Source organism: Bos mutus, chromosome 18, assembly GCF_027580195.1.
Source record: "Bos mutus isolate GX-2022 chromosome 18, NWIPB_WYAK_1.1, whole genome shotgun sequence".
Lineage (NCBI taxonomy): Eukaryota > Metazoa > Chordata > Mammalia > Artiodactyla > Bovidae > Bos > Bos mutus.
This window is the reverse complement of record NC_091634.1, coordinates 11,815,637-11,832,451: the sequence shown is the minus strand read 5'-3', so window position 1 is coordinate 11,832,451 and position 16,815 is coordinate 11,815,637. Positions and strand designations below refer to the sequence as shown.

The 16,815-nt window shown below is 54.2% G+C and overlaps 1 protein-coding gene across 1 annotated transcript; it reads left to right on the top strand.

Annotated features, from left to right (window-relative positions):
* Positions 1 to 453: 453 nt before the first annotated feature.
* Positions 454 to 15,697, top strand: DEDD2 (death effector domain containing 2). Its single transcript, XM_005908977.2, has 5 exons — positions 454 to 587; positions 1,196 to 1,562; positions 3,363 to 3,485; positions 6,582 to 6,722; positions 14,496 to 15,697. Exons 2-5 carry the CDS (start codon positions 1,235 to 1,237, stop codon positions 14,885 to 14,887), a joined length of 984 nt encoding a protein of 327 aa, XP_005909039.1. The 5' UTR covers positions 454 to 587; positions 1,196 to 1,234; the 3' UTR covers positions 14,888 to 15,697.
* Positions 15,698 to 16,815: the final 1,118 nt, after the last annotated feature.

Here is a 16,815-nt window from a genome sequence, read left to right as displayed (position 1 = left end):
GAAGGAATTTATAGGGTGGGATGAGGTGGGATTCCAGTCAGGATCACGAGATGGCACAGATGGGGTATAGGTTGCCAGTAGAAGTAAGGGGCAGTCTAATGGAGGGAAGTCCAAGTCCTGATCATAAGGAGTCTTGGCACTACCCAGAGCCAGGACGATCGTGATTATGGTCCTTTGCCACGGGCAGGTGAAAACAGTGGTAACGTGGGCTTCTAGGTCGTGATTAGGAGGGGGTTGTAGTCCATGACATGAGTAGTTTCAGCAGGTCGGGATGTGGGGCAACAAGGACACTGTAGCTCGAGTCGACCCTGCAAAAGGGTACCACCAACTCCAGCCCAGTTGCGGCGCCACTTTCGCTCTGCGCAGGCGCAGCACAGGCCTGCCAGACACTACGGTTGGGGGCGGACCCAGGGGAGGGGCCTGGAAGCTCTGCGCTTGCGCTTAAGGGGCGTGGCGGTCGCACCTGCGCGAGTTGGGCGAAGGAGGAGGGGCGAGGTGACGCAGGCGTAATAATAGAGAAGGTGCCAGAAAGATCCAAAACAAGTGGCTGCGGCCGTCGCCTGGGAGTCGTGAGACGCCGGAATTCGGTAAGGCTATAGAGAGGCCTACAAGCGACTAGTGGCGGGTAGACGGGACCACCTGGGTGCTGGGGAGAGGGAGGTACCGCCCTTCCAGGGCAAGAGGGTCGGATTCGGACAGCGCCACCTGTGTGGGGCGAAGGGCGGCTTTGGTCGGTCTCATTGTAGGGGACAGAGGGTCACTTTCGGGCGGTACCACTTAGGCTGACCTGTATGGCCGATCGGACAGTACCTCTGGACGGAGCCAAGGAGCATGTCCGGACAGTATTGCTCACAAAGGGCGATTGGCGGGGTGCCCCGCGTCGGGCCCCCAGGCTTGTTCGGACCGAGTCACTTGCTGTGTTGGGAGGCTTGTTCGGAACATACCACCTAGGGAGGGGCCCTCGGGTCTGGCCAGTCCGAGTGGTAGGAGGATGAGCGGGGTCTGGAGTCTGGACCTGTTACTAGGGGACCTCGGGCGATACCATTCTCTTGTGGCAGAGAGGGGAGGCTCCAAGGGCTGGGACTGAGGGTGGCCCTGCCCGGCTGGACGCGGCTGGGGACACGCACTGGCAGGGGTTGAGGTCTGGGTCCCCGCGTCGCTGACCGCTGCCTCCTGCTCGCTGTGTGGGTTCTAGGCCCTGGTTCTGAGCTTGTTCTGCCCCGCTCCCCCGGGTATGGCGCTGACCGGGTCGACCCCGGCCCCGAGCTGGGAGGAGGATGAGTGTCTGGACTACTACGGGATGCTATCGCTTCACCGTATGTTCGAGGTGGTGGGCGGGCAGCTGACCGAGTGCGAGCTGGAGCTGCTAGCCTTCCTGCTGGACGAGGTCCCGGGTGCCCCCGGCGGCCTGGCCCGCGCCCGCAGTGGCCTGGAGCTGCTGCTGGAGCTGGAGCGCCGCGGGCAGTGCGACGAGAGCAACCTGAGGCTGCTGGGGCAACTCCTGCGCCTACTGTCCCGCCACGACTTGCTGCCGCACCTGGCGCGCAAGCGGCGTCGGCCAGGTATGGTGGAATGGGAGGGCGACCGACTTCCGCTGGGGAGAGGGCCTTGCTTTCGGGGGCCTCCCCAGTGCCTGATACGAAGAGAGCCATATCAGACAGTATGTGTCTCATCGCACTTTTCCTCCTCCCAGGGTATCAATGAGAAACACGAGAGGGAGGAGGCATGGCTTTGGGAGGGGTGAGCTTGTGAAATTTGGCCACGTCAGTAGTGATGTTTGTGGCCACTGTTTACGGAGGGCTTACTTCATGCCGGGCATAGCAGTAAGTCCTTCTTCATGTGTACTATCACCTTATGACTCCCCACCCCCACCCCAGTAATCCTAAGTGGAAGTCCCGTCAGTGTCCCCACTGTACAGGGAAAGCACAGTAGGTTCAGAGAAGTTAAGCAGCTTGCCCACATATAACAGTTGAATCCTGTGTGTCTCTGGGAAATAGGGAACAGGAGGTACAGCTTGATGAGACTGACAAAATGTTTGATCCCTGAGGTTTTCATTTAGTGGGGGTATCATACTATAGAGGGCTTCCCTAGTGGCTCTGTGATAAAGTATCCGCCTGCCAATGCAGGAGACACGGGTTCAATCCCTGGGTCAGGAATATCCTCTGAAGAAGGAAATGGCAACCCACTCCAGTATTCTTGCCTGGGGAATCCCATGGACAGAGAAGCCTGGAGGGCCACAGTCCATGGGGTCGCACAAGAGTTGGAGGTGAGCAGCTACTAAACGATATCAGACTATGAGACAGATGAATGACTTATTATTACTGTTATTTTAGTCTATGAAGATAATTTTATTTGAATGATTTACTTTTAGATGTGGTTATGGAAAGACTGAAGCAGAAGAGTGGAGCAGAGAGAGTAGGAACTGTGGAGTGTTTCAGAGTGAAACGCCGCCCCCTTAAGTTTTTATAACCAGTTAAGTCCTTTCCGAGAAGGTGACGTTTGAACTGAGGCTGCTGTACTGCCCGAGTGTCTAGATCTCAAGAGGAAAACATTCTAGGAATAGGGAAAGACAGACTGTCTAGTCCTGAGGTGGGACTGAGTTTGGCACTATCTGAGGCCAATGTGGCAGGAGCAGAGATGGAAATAAGGGCAGAGAGTAGTTGAGAAGCCGTGTAACACAGGAGCTTGCAGATAACACAGCTGGAATTCAGATCCTGCTAGTTTGTCTCCAGAGTTAATGCCCTTAACCCTTGTAAGGGAAGGACTCCTAGAGCAGTCCCGAGCAGGTGAGGAGCCCCTTGTGTGCTGAGGCTGTGAGCTGTTGAGCCCTTGGCTGGGTTACTGGAGGTGCTGTGGCTAGTTTGGGGAGGGCGTTTGTGAACTTCCCTGTCTAGGGTTTGGATAACCAGGAGAAGGGTAACCTTAAGGCAGAACTGACAGCATTTTGGGAAAAATGTGTCTGGAGGTCAGGCTCTGGAAGAGAAGATTTGGGGAGCTTGCAGGGGCCTGCCTACTCCTTAGGGCCTCAGGGAGACCCAGGGGTGGTTGGGAGCGCGTAGGCAGCGTTGCCTGAATCCTGACCATAACTCAGCTTACAGAATAGCTCTGACAGTTGGTGCTGCTATAGACATGGATTGGGTGGCCCCAGGAGGTGATGAGTCTGCTATCCTGGGAGGCACGGAGCAGTTACTGGGCTGGAGGTGTTTGAGGAGGAGTGACTGTCTGGGCTTTGACCTCTGGGGAACTCAGGCACCCTGTGGGGCAGGCTTTCATCTTTGGGGGGAGGGGTGAGAATTGGAGGCTGGGCCTGGGAGAGGCTGGAGGTTTCAAATACTTTTTTCCATCCCCTGCCCCATCCCTAGTGTCTCCAGAGCGCTACAGCTATGGCTTGTCCAGTTCTTCTTCACGGAGGATGGAGGGCAGCTGCCGTCGCCGTCGCCAGTCAAGCAGTTCTTCAAATGCTGAGCAGGGTCAGTGGGAGACAGGTGCGTGTCCCTCACTGGCCCTTCTGAACCCTCATGAACCTACCTTATCCTGACCCATCAAGAAAGGAGCCTGAGGGGTGATTTTGCCTGTTTCTCTTTTAAATGTATATATTCATTTTATTTTTGGCTGTGCTTGGTCTTCATTGCTGTACTCGGGCCTTCTCTAGTTGTGGCAAGTGCAGACTGCTCTAATTGGGGTGTGCAGGCTTCTCACTGCAGTGGTTTCTTGTTGCAGAGCATGGACTCTAGGGTGCACGGGCTTCAGTAGTTGCGCAGATGGTCTCCGTAGTTGCAGCTTGTGGGCTCTAGAGCACAGTCTCAATAGTTGTGGTGCATGGGCTCAGTTGCCTCAAGGCCCATGGGATCGTCCCAGATCAGGGGTCGAAGCAGTGTCCCCTGCATTGTCAGGTGGATTGCTTGCCACCGGACCAACAGGGAAGTCCCAATTCTGTCTCATTTTCCTTTGTGTTTGTGTGTGGGTTTGTGTGTTTATTGCTGCAAAGACCTGGGTCCAAAAGTAACCTGTGCAGTTGTCTCTTACGGTTTTTTGTCGTTTAAATGGCATCACCTTGTAGGTGTTATCCTTCACATGGCTGTATTTATTGGATGTGTTCCTGAGATTTATTCACATTGGGTTTCTAACTGGTTTTGTTACATTGCCATGGCAGTGAATTTATCTATTCTCCTCCCCTCTCCCAAGTTTTTAATCATTCAAATGTAATTTCAAATACACAGAGAAGTTGAAAGATTAGTACAGTGAACTTGTTCATATCTTTCACCTTGATTCAGTAATTTTAATGTTTTGCCAGTTTTGTTTTGTGTGTGTGTGTGTATGTAACTCTGTGGTTTTTTATTGAACTCTTTGAAAGTAAATTATAGGCATCAGGACACTTTACCCCTAAATTAGCAGGCATCTCCTGAGAATCAGGAGATTGTCTGATACCACTTCAAGACCATTATCATACCTGAGAAAGGGCATGAGCACTAATCCTCTGGTATCCTAATGAGCCTGTCTCAGATCTTCTCCATACTGTCTGGACTTTCAGGATCCACTGACAGATGTGTTGTTGTGCACTCAGTTGTTAGTCACCTTAATCTCTACTATAGAACCCCCACCCCCTGCCACCGGGTAGCTTTTTCTTTATTTCCTCATGACATTGACCAGGCCACTTGTTTTTTAGTGTCCTGATTGTTTCTGGATGTGTCTGATAATTTCCTGAGAGTATCTTTTAACTTATACCTCTGTCCTCTGTATTTTGGGAATGGTGTTTAGAGAGTTGGTTAGATTCAGGTTATGTGGATTTGGCCAGGATGTTCCTTGGTTGATGCCGTCAGCTTCACGTTGGAGCACGTGAGGAGACCTGGTTTTCCTTTTGTGAGCGAGCAAGTTTGTTTACCTGGTTATCTGGTATATTTGCCCTTAGTACAGAGGTATTTTTCCCTTCGTGGTTAGTAGATAATCTGTGGGATGACATTTTTACCCATCCTGTTCCCCAGCAGCATCCCCAGTGGGTTTAGCAGCCGTTGGAAATCTTTGCCTGAACCAGTTGTTGTACTGGTGTTCTCACGGTGATGATTTTCTGATTCTCTCCTGTGTCTGTTATCTGGCATTTTCTCAAAAGGAGTTTTAACTTTTCTCTTTGCTTCCATCCATCCCTCCCTCTCTTTTTCAAGTGAGGAGTGTCACCATGGACTCATATATACTTGTGTGTTTAAAGTGTTAGAATCAGTTATTCTTCCTGATGTTCAAATTGGCTAGCTCCTGTGTCTTTTTGGTGTTTCTGCTTCGTTCTTTGAGTGCTTCTTGGTTTGTAGGTAGGACTGCAGGATGTCCTGGGTTCCCTTGTATTTTCCTTCCCCAGCCCTGGAATCAGCTGTTTCCAGAAGCCTGGTTTCTCTTAGAGGCAGTGGTATTTAGAGACCAAGATTCAGGGGCTGAGTAGGTGCATTGTTTCTAGGCTCTTACAGTGAACCAAACTAGAAACTGTGCCTTTAAATACAAATTCATGTTAGTATTTTCAGTTCAAAATTAACATTACAAGGACCTTTTTTTTTTAGTTTGTTTTCCTGACTGCACTGAGCTGGCTTGTGGGGATTTTAGTTCCCTGACTAGGAATTGAACCTGCATCATTGGCAGTGAAATCACAGAGTCCTAACCACTGGACTGCCAGGGAAGTCCTTACAAGGACATTTTTATCTTAGTCTGAAAGTCTTGGTAACATTAAGACATGGACTTATTTGCTTCATTTTACAACAATAATAAAACAATTTCAAACTTAAAAAGTGCTAACCATGTCTATTGAATGAAACATAAGATTTTTTTGTGTGATTTTTGTTTTCAGAGTATATCCTACTAAGAGTTTATGGTCACAATGTTCTTCCTAGTTACTTAAAATCCTTTTCTCCTGTTGTGTGTTACTTATTCTATATATGTGTAGATTCATTTGTTTCTGTTTAATTTTATGCTCTATTTTGCCTCCTTATTTTTTTGAGTATGTCATAAAACAGTTACAGGATTCCAAAGTCAAATCTAAAATATGCAGAAAATATGTTCTTAGAAGTATCATTTCTTTTGTTGTCTCTTTCCCTCCCAGTAGATAATCAATTTCATTTCCCCTATAGACTTATAGTGTTTCATCTTGCAGAAATAGCAAAAAATGTATACATCTTGTTTCCTCTCTTTTTTTATATAGAATGTAGCAAACTGTAGCTACTTGCTTTCTTTCACTCAGCAATCTATTTGGAAACTCCCCTGTGCACTTTTTGTCAGACATTTACATTGTTTTCAGGTTTGCATGGTTAGAAACTATAAACAGAGCTCCAGGCTCCCGCAGCTGTTGTCCTGCCTGTTTCCTGGTGTGAGTAGTCAGGGTTTCTCTAGAGTCACACCTGAGGGTGGAACTGCCAGGTGGGGTGTGCTCACCTGTCCTACATGATGCTTACTTGTCTGTACTCTCCATCTTCTGGCCCAGGAAGCAGAGGGGCTCACCCAGGGTCCCCCAGCCCAGAGTCCAGACTTGAGCGCTTCCTTGGGCTCCCATCTTGATGCTCCACCTGTCATCTGGTCCTCAGCCTACCTCATCTTTCTCTCCTCAGGTTCTCCCCCAACTAAGCGACAGCGGCGGAGTCGGGGCCGTCCCAGTGGTGGTGCCAGACGGCGGCGGAGGGGGGCTACCACCACTCCCCAGCAGCAGCAGGAGCCAGCCCGGCCCACCTCAGAAGGCAAAGTGACCTGTGGTAGGTGTTGGTGTGTGCCTCGGGGAGTGCATGTACAGTGTAGAACTGGAGGCGGGTGAAGCACCCCCCTGTCTGACACCCAGGGGGTGGGCAGCGGCTCGGGCACCTGTTCAGCACAGCAGAATTCTTGCCCTTTCTGTAGCCATCTTGGTGGTCTACCTCCCACCCATAGTTGAAGGATTATGTTGTGTGTAGCCTTCTCCAGGAGGCCTTTCCTGACAATCCCTTACCTTCATTTTCATTTTTTATTGGAAGAGCCAAGCAGAGCCTGAGAGGTTGGGCTTGGCAGGCCTCAGGGCAGATGGGAGTTAGATTTTATACTAGAAGTCAAGTCTTTCCAAGGGAGTTTTTCTTTTAGTGTGGCAGTAAGGTGAACTCTGATTCCATCTAGAAAATCAGTGAATGAGTTAGAATTTGCACAGTGTTTAGAACACTGCTGGACAGGCACATGCTCTGCCAGGTACCTGGGAAATACAGGCAACAAAGGGGAAGCAGGGACCTGAGTGGAGTGGCTTCAAGTCTAACACGGATGGGGCTGAGGTCTGGCCTGGGGTAGTGGCATTGGAGAGGCGAGAAGGAGGTGAACCTATGGAAATAAACCATAGAGCTGACTGGACCTGCAGACTTGTTGGGTTGGGTGGGGTAGGGGACTCCGCTGTGCAGACTCATGAAGACCTTCCCATGAGAAGTTCTCACTGGTTGTGAGGAGAGGACTCACTCTCTCACACTTCCACACGCTGCTCTGGTACCCCTTCTGAGTGGGACAAGGCTCGGTCACAGGGTATCAGCTAGTGAGAGGCTCAGGCTGGACTGGGTGGGGATGGGATCACAAGTGGGAAGATTGAGGGGGAGTGGCAGCACTCTGCATTCCCCAGGAGACCTCAGCCTCCAGTGGGGGCGGGAGGCCTTCCTCCTCACCTGCAGAGCCTCCACCCCTCAGGAGCGCATGCTCTGCCTCCTCTCGGTGCCCAGTTCGGCCCCCCAGGCCCTGGGCACCAAAGCCACCCCGTAGCCGAGGCTGCAGATACCTGTCCTGGGTGCTGTCAGGAGGAGCAGACCAGCAGAACCAGCCGTGACCCCAGAGGGCCCCCACGTGAGGGGGTGGCTGCTTGGTTGTGACTCTTCCCTAGTCAGGTGGTAATTAGGGCCACCCCGTGGCTGGGGGGCCCGGAGAGCCTCTGCCTCCCTGGGGAGCAGGCCAAGCTGAGGCCAGGGAGCGGTCTTGCTGGTGGAGGCTTCAGCGTCTTGACTGAGGGTGGGGAGGTGGTTAACCTGGGTGTGACCGGTTCCTGATGTAGGGGATGAGTGAGCAGGTCTGACTGCTGACTCACCAGGCAGGGTGGGGCCGGCGTGAGGCTCTCCCCTGTAGGGCCCAGGTTTTCTCCCCTGAAAATGGAGATGGCTTAGTCTTGGGGTTGGAAGGAGGCCCTCCAGACCTGAGGAAGGGGGGCCCCCCTCCTCACCTGTGCCACCCGTGGGGTTGGAGCCTCCAGTCAACGGCACTCCGCTGAGGGATAGAACCAAAGTGAACTCCTGAGGGCCCCAGAGTGTGAGGAATGGGCCCTGGGGGATCCTGGACTCAGCCACGGGACCTCTGAGTTTCCTCATCCCTCGTCCACTGTGCTCTGTGCTGAGCGTGCTACTCCAGACCTTGAGTCCTCAAGATGGCCCCTGAGGTAGAGATACCGTCCACCATCATGTGGAGCGGACAGGCTGGGCAAAAGCCTGGGTTTGTTCATTTGGTTGTCACACGCGTTTATAGAGCACTGACTATGTGCTCACATCCCATAGACGGGACGGGAGGCCCTGCCCTCACGGGGCTTGTATTCTGGTGGGAGGAGAAAGCTAAGAGAAGGAAGAGAGAGACTGACGATGTCAGCTGTGGAGAGAAACCAGCAGGGACAGGGCATAGAGAATGATGGGAAATGCAGTTCTAGATGGATTTTCAGGGTAGGGTGGTCTAGGAATGCCTCTCAGAAGACAGGGAGAGAGGCAGGTGGGTGTGGATGGCCGAGGAAGGGTGTTTCAGGTTGAAGAGACAGCGGGAGCTGAGACCTGAGCAGGGACATGTCAGTGGTGGAGCGGAAGCTGGCGAGCCTGGAGCAGGGGGAGTGCGGGGGCGGTAAGGAGGCCAGGGCAGGAGAGTGACCAGGGGCCTGTCCTGCAGAGCCAGTGAGCCTCAGGCCAGGCCTTTGCGTCTTTTAAATGATGGGAAGCAATCGGAGGGCTTGAATGACAGGCTGAGCTTTGCTTCCACTTCCCCCTGCCCCCAGTCTGTTTGCCCATCCCCTCATCTGTTTCTGGATAAGAAACAGAAGCAGACAGACTAGCATTAAGAACCTCGACCCTGGGCTCCCCAGCACCCAGCCTCTGCCACTGTCAGGCCATGGTTTCATTAGCCACGTTGTTTTGGAGTCAGTTCCAGGTGTCCTGTAGTTTCAGGGGTAGGTTTTTCACTGTGTATCTCGAGAAGATATGAATTGAGTTCCCTGGTGGTCCAGTGGTTAGGACTCAGACTTGGCGCTTTCCCTGCAGTGGCCCAGGTTCAATCCCTGGTCAGGAAACTAAGATCCTGCAACCTGCACAGCTCAGCATCTGCCCCCTGCCTTCCCCCCGGCCAAAAAAAAACTCACAAAGGAAAACCCAGTAACTTCTTACTCTTAAATGTCTTCTCAGTGCCTAAATGTTTAATTATTCTAAATATTGGTGCTCTTGAGTCTCTCCTAATCTATCGGATCCACCCTGCCCACGCACCACCACCACCCCCCACCCCCACCCCCTGTCTTGTTCCTCCCCCACCCGCCTTGCATTGTATTTGTTGAAGGTAGTTGTGTGGTTGTGTTTCCCAAAGATTGGATTTTGCCAACTACATTCTGCGATAGGATTGACTGACCATGTACCTCTGTTGTCTGTTTTTCCTAAAAATTGATAGTTGGGCCTGGAGAGGCCTGATCAGATTCTGGTTTGATTTTTTTTTTTTTTTTTAAATTTTGGCTGTGCTGTGCGGCTTGCAGGATCTTAGTTCCCTGACCAGGGATCAAACCCCCCGCCCTCAGTAGTGAACGCGTGGAGCCCTAACCACTGGACCGCCAGGAAAGTCTCTTTTTTTTCCCAAGTTCACTTCAGTGGCCTGTGTCCCCACAGTTCCTCCCTGTCCATTAGTTCAGGAAAGTTGAAGGACTTCTGCCTATGCCTTGGGGAAGAACCTGGAGCCGGGGTAGGGCGGGCTGTTGTCCAGAGGAGGTGCTGGCGTTGGGGGACAGAGTCTGTCCCGGCTGCTCTCCCCTGGGTACCCATCCTGTTGGTCCCCAGCTTTTCCTGTTACTAACTCCTGGAGGGGGGACCTGAGTGAGAGTCGTCTCTGGGCTCCAGCCATATGCAGCACACGGTCTGGCACGCACGGTGGCTTACCTGCTCTCCCGGGGCCTGTGTCCCTCAAATGTTCCCCGATTCCCCACTGGAAAGCCCCTCCCATTCCCTTCTGGGGCCCATTTTGCCCCTGAAGAGAGACTGATGCGGTGTGGGGTAGGGGAGCCAAGCGGGTGCTGGTGCCCAGTTGAGTGCAGGAGGCAGGAGCAGCTCTCTTCTCTAAGAAAACCTGGCCCCGCCCTCCACCCTGGGGGCAGGCAGCGTTTCCTACCTGTGGAGAGGGACCGCAGGCAAAAGCTCCATGTTCCTGGCCCGAGGAAACTATTCAGCTACCCTCTGGCCTTCCCCCAGTGCTCCCTGGCTCTGTTCCTGACCCCCCTGCTTCTTGGTGTCCTGAGGCCACTTCCTTCCTGCTGCTTGCAGAGGGCTCATTACCTGCCAGGCACTGACCTCAGTCTGCCCTTTACCTGCATCCAGCCTTGTCATCCTCACAGTGGCCCCATGAGAACAGGTGCTGGGGTGAGGTGGTTTTATGGAGGAGGCCACCAAGGTGCGGAGATGTGCGGTCAGCTCGGAAGACCCCAGACTTCCCGCCTCCCCAGCCTACCAGGGCGCAGTCAGCCCGGCCCCTCCAGGTGTCCCCTTGTACCCTTTTCCAGCGTGATCCGCCCGTTCTGTCCCCCGGCCTATGAATGCCCCAAGTTCATGCTCTGCCTCTGGGCTTTCACAAACACTGATCTCTCTTCTGGGAAAGCCGCTGTTCTCTTTTCACTGCTTGTTTGCCTCGACCTCCTTGTCCTCCTTCACGTTGCATTTCCAATGTCATTTCCTGGAGAGGTGGTCTCTGATCATTCTGATCTAAATTACAACTCGCACTCTATACTTTTCTCTCCTGACCCTTGGAATGTCTTTTAATTATAGACTTCTGTGTATGGTTGTGTGAGAGGCAGCACACAGTTTAGGGATAGTTGAGAGCTTGGGCTCTGGAGGCAAGCATCTAGGTTGGAATTCCAGCTCTGCCATTTCCTGCCTGTGTGGCCTGGGGCAGGTGACTCACCCTCTCTGCCTGAGTTTCCTCGTCTACAAAAGGGGACAGCAGCACAGCCTCATAAGGTTGCAGGCATCATCAAAAGGGTCAGCAGGTGTGAATGAGTACTTGGTGCAGTAAGTACTGAGTGTCACGTGTGTGCGGTGGGCTTCCCAGGTGGCACAGTGGTAAAGAATCCGCCAGGCAGTGCAGGAGATGCAAGAGATGCGGGTTTGATCCCTGGGTTGGGAAGATCCCTTGGAGTAGAAATGGCAATCTGCTGCAGTATTCTTGCCTGGAAAATTTCATGGACCGAGGAGGCTGGCGGGCTACAGTCCATGGGGTCGTGAAGAGTCAGACATGACTGACCAAAGCACAGCACGCAGAGTGTGACCCGCACAGAGTGCTCCTTGGTTGCGGCTCACAGGTCTTACAGTCCCACTTGTGTCTCCCCAGCGCTCCTGGCACTTAGTAAATGTCTGTTAAATGGAAGAATGAATGGGATGTGCGGGTCCCCCCTGGTCCAGTCCTCCTTCCACCCCAACCGTGCCCGTTGGGCTCTGTGTGAACAGATAGGCTTTCCCACATGTCTAGTAGCCAGCTGTGCTGAGGAGAAATGCCAGCTGGGGGGCGGTTCACCTGGGCGGCTGCAGGCCCCAGGCTGCCGGTGAGCCAGGCCTTGGTGGGTGACGGGCATTCTGGGCAGAGGAGATGGCCAGCTCATTCTGTGAGTAAGGCTTGTGCTGGGAGCACTTCCCTTGTGACTGGAGGGCAGGGTATGGAGGATGGAGCTGGGATTGCAGGAGGAGACAAGGGAGGACATTGGCTCGGGCCCAGGTGAGCAGGCACAGGGCTTAGGCAGGGGCCATGGGGGTAGAGGGGAGTGTCGAAATCACAGTTCCTGTTTTTGGGGTGCCTTCTGTGCCTAGGCTCTGGGTCGAATGCTTCATGCGTTGCCTTATTTGATCCTCATGACCCCGTCGTGCAGCAGGGACCTCTTGTTTGTTTATGTTTTTCAGATGGGGAAACAGGCTCAGAGAGGTGAGGTCACATGCCCAAGGCCCCACAGCTAGAGAGTGGCAGAGCCGGGACTCGCCTCAAGGTCTGTCATTCTCCGCCACCTGGCTCTGTGCCTCTGCTGCTGAGCACCCCCGTGTGGCCTTGGACAGGTGCTGCTCCGCCCACCCCACCCCGCCCCCTGGTCCCCTGCTTCCCAGCTCATGCCTGTTGAGGGCCTGGTCAGATACTCAGAGGCGTCAAGGATGTGGGCCCAGAGATCTTGTCTGATCCTAGGATGGAGGGAGCCAGGCCTGAGTGTCGTGGGAAGTCTTGGGGGTCCAGGCTGGACAGGTTTTCCTAGGCCTCGAGCAGAGAGGGTGAGTTTCCCTCGAGGCAGAAAGAGGAAGCATTTGGGGTTTGGGGTGGGAGGAGGAAGTGGGTGGTGCTGAGAAGTTGCCTGGGGAAGCGGGGACCTGCCTGCTGCTTTCTGCTCTGCGGCTGACACAGTCTTTGAAAGGTGAAAGGAGTCAGGGGCCTGACACTCCCCTCCCAGAGCTTCAGCAGCCTCATCTGTCAAAGAGGGTGAACGTGCCCCTGCATCCGTGCTGCTGGTGCCTGCCGTTCTGTAGCACCCACTGATGGATGGTCGTCTGAACAACCCTCTCCAGGAGGGACTGTCCTCTGGTTTAGGCAAGACCCTGGGCTCAAGAGAGGTGGTGACTCATTCCAGGTCACATAGCTAGTGCCTGAAGGCTCTTGGGGCGGGATCAGCTCCACTGACCTGAAGCTGCTGTCTGGGCCTGGGAGGGTCCCTGCCCTCTGATCCTCGCACTGTCACGCGCTGCCATTCCCTGCCCGTGGGACCTTGGGCAGGTCACTTCTCCTTGCTTTCATTTGTTGTTCAGTCGCTAAGTCATGTCTGACTCTTTGCGACCCCATGAACTGCAGCAGGCCAGGCTTCCCTGTTCTCACCATTTCCTGGAGTTTACTCAAACTCATGTCCGTGAAGTAAGTGATGCTATCCAACCATCTCATCCTCTGTTATCCCCTTTTCCTCATCTGGCTTCATTTCCTTATCTGTAAATTGGGGGGATACTAGGGCCTGCCTCACAGGGTCCTTTGAAGATTAAATGAGTTCATATGACTCTGCTGCTTGTCATTTCCAGCTTACACCTGATCATCAGGGCAGCCTGTGTTGTGAGTAGGTATCAGTAGTCAGCAGTCAGATTCACAGGTGGGAGTTCAGTCATTCCACTGAACTGAGGGGAAGTGATACGCCTGAGGTCACATTTATAGGGATGGCCTTGGAAGTCCCACGTCCCACCCCCTGCCCAGAGCTGCCACCTCATTTGGGTGGATGTGGGCAGGGTTATAAGTGACAGACACACCTCAGACTGGCTTAAGCAGAAAGGAAATTGATCAGAGCTGAAAATCCAGGTGCTCCATGTACACATGATGAACTCAGGAGTCTTTTCCTGTCTGTCCCTGGCCTTGTATAGGTTTCCTTCTCCCCGCCCCTGGCAGAATAGCCCCCAGCAGGCCTGGGCTCAGAGCCCACCTTCTGGGCAGCCTTTGTGGAACTGAGAGCGCCTGCTTCTGTAGAGCCAGCCCAGTTTGGCCTTGAGTCTCCTGGGCCTGGTGACTGCCTGGTGGGTGGGGGGCTGGGGATATGGTTGGCCCCACATGAATCTCACTGTTTGGGGGCAGAAGAGGGGGACGGCTGGTTACCTAAAAGCCAGTCCATTCATTCATGCGTTGGTTCTGTCACAAATGTGTATTGAGTACCTACTACGTGCCACGGGGCTACCTATACAAGCGAACAAGAAACAAAATTCCCTTCAGGGAGCTCACATTGGGGGCAGATAGGTGATTAGCTTGACAGTGAATGAAAGCTCGGGGTGGGTTAGAAGATGCTAAGTGCCGGGGGAGGAAATGGAGCAGAAATGGAATGGGGTCTGGGAAGTGCAGAGGCCTGGGGGCGGTGGTAGATTGGATGGTCAGAGTAGGATCACTGGGAAGGCGGCGTTTGAACCTGAAGGAAATGAGAGAGTAAGTCCTGCAGACAGTGGGGAGAGACCATCCCTAGCTGGAGGACAGGAGGGCCAGAGCCAGGTGGAATCTGCGGGGTGTTGGGGGGAGGAGCACGGAGGTGGCGAGGCTGGAGTGGGGCACGTGAGGGGAAGCGCAGGGCCACCAGGTCAGGAGGTAGCAGGTCAGACCACAAGAGCAAAGCTGAGTGAGGGTGTCACCCACACTTGGGTGTGGTTACCAGGAGGAGGAAGGATGTGGGGCCGGGGCAGTGCAACTCACGCTGAGGCGCAGTGGGGAGGGGAGGGCGGGTGGCGGTCCCTCCCTGACCAGTCCCTCCTCCTCCACAGACATCCGGCTCAGGGTGCGAGCAGAGTACTGTGAGCACGGGCCAGCCTTGGAGCAGGGCGTGGCCTCGCGGCGGCCCCAGGCACTGGCACGGCAGTTGGACGTGTTTGGGCAGGCCACCGCGGTGCTACGCTCCCGGGACCTGGGCTCCGTGGTGTGCGACATCAAGTTCTCCGAGCTCTCCTACCTGGACGCCTTCTGGGGTGACTACCTGAGCGGTGCCCTGCTGCAGGCCCTGCGGGGCGTGTTCCTGACTGAGGCGCTGCGCGAGGCAGTGGGCCGGGAGGCCGTCCGCCTGCTGGTCAGCGTGGACGAGGCCGACTATGAGGCTGGCCGGCGCCGCCTGCTGCTGATGGAGGAGGAGGGGGGCCGGCGCTCGCCCGAGGCCTCCTGATCCTGGATGCGGCAGGACTGACCCCACCTCCTCGCCTCTGGGCCGCCTCCTCCCTGGAGGACGTCGACCATCTCTGCCCCTAGAGGACTGTCACTCCAGCGGCGCCGAGGACTGCGACAGACACCAGGCCCCTCGCCAGACCCTCCCACAGGATGTGGGCTCTGAGGCCTAAACCACTTCCAGCCGAGTTTCCTTCCCAGCCTCCCCTACCCCCCACTCCACCCTGAGGTGTGTTCCTTCAGCTTCAGGAGGCCAGGGGCTCAGGCATGCAGATCTGAAAGGAAGGGAGGCATAACCCCTCTCACCAAAGGCCCCTTGCACATTTTCTCCCAACCCTGGGCTGTGTGTGTGCACCCACACTACCCTCTCTGAAACCACCCCGGGGCGCCTGCCCTGGCCTGCTCCACTTACTTCTTTGGCCTTCGGGCTTCTCTCTCAGGATCTCTGATTATACAGTCCCTTAGCCCTGAGCTTCAGTCACACCAGTGGGCACTGGAGCTGGGGTACACCTGGGGCCTGCTCACCTTGCCCACACATCTCTACAGCTAGCTGGGGCTCCACCCACGAACCTGGCCTCCACTTTCTCCTGCTTCCTGAAGCTGGACACAGACTTGCACACAGATCTATGCCCAGGGTGTCAGGTGTGTGTCGCAGCCACATCAGACCAAATGTGTTATTTCCTAGGAGGCCAGGGCAAGGATCCAGCTTCCTTCTCAGAAAAGGGGGAGGCAAAGGCTTGGGGCTATTGGCCAAGGCCTTGTACCAATGGCACCAATAAAACTGCCCTGGCTGGGGCACAGGTGGGCAGCAGGGCTGTATTCTTTCTTCATGGGCTGGAGGAAGGAGCTGGCGAGAGCCAGGGCCAGGCATCAGTTCCAGAGTTCCTGGCCTGGTGTCGGGCTGGAGGGTGGGCAGGATGCTGGACGATCATGTGCTGGCTGCTGCCCCAGGCTTGCCCTCCTCCGCTTGGCTTCAGTTTCATCTATCGAAGGAGGAGATACTGCCTTGGAATCACAAAGGCTCTCCCAGGCTTACTCACACATGCTTTGCTCCTGTGTATTCTGGGGAGTGCTGGCATTTTTAACCCTCAGTGAGGTGGGCCAGCTTCTTATCTCCCAAGGCCAACAGAGTTCCAAGGGTTTGGAAACCAAAGGGCTCAGCAGCCAGTTCTCTGCCTAGAAAGCATCTCCAAGTGGCTCTCCACCCCTCACAACTTCTAGGCAGTTATCTTAAAACCTGGATCTCTGTTCCTCCTCCTGAGGGCAAGCATTTCTTCCTGGTATCCTGTGGCTACAGCTGAAGTTGTAGTTTCTTACTCTTTACCCACTCCTTGTTTAAGACTGTAGGAACTCAAGTTTCTTACACAATATCCAGGGTTTTACTTCCTGAGGGAGAAGGGGCCCAGGGCTGGGGATGGGGTGGGCAAGCGTTCCCAACTGCTGGCTTTTCTTGGGGGAAAGGATGTGCTTCCCATACCTGAGAGTCCCTTGGACTGCGGGGAGATCAAGTCCTAAAGGAAATCGGTCCTGAATATTTATTGGAAGGACTGATGCTGAAGCTCCAATACTTTGGCCACCTGATGCAAAGAACTGACTCATTAGAAAAGATCCTAATGCTGGGAAAGGTTCAAGGCAGGAGGAGAAGGGGATGGCAGAGGATGAGATGGTTGGATGGCATCACCAACTGGATGGACAGGAGTCTGAGCAAGCTCTGGGAGTTAGTGAAGGACAGGGAAGCCTGGCGTGCTGCAGTCCATGGGTGGGAAAGAGTTGGACACGACTGAAGAGACTGAACTGAACTGAAAACCTGCACATGGGAACCTGTCCTGGACTCCTTACCTGTGTTGATAGACAGGGATACAGTGGCAAGTCCAGGAGTTGAATCTTGCCCGGGAGTCAAGACCTGGTCCATCCCAGACTGTCTCCATT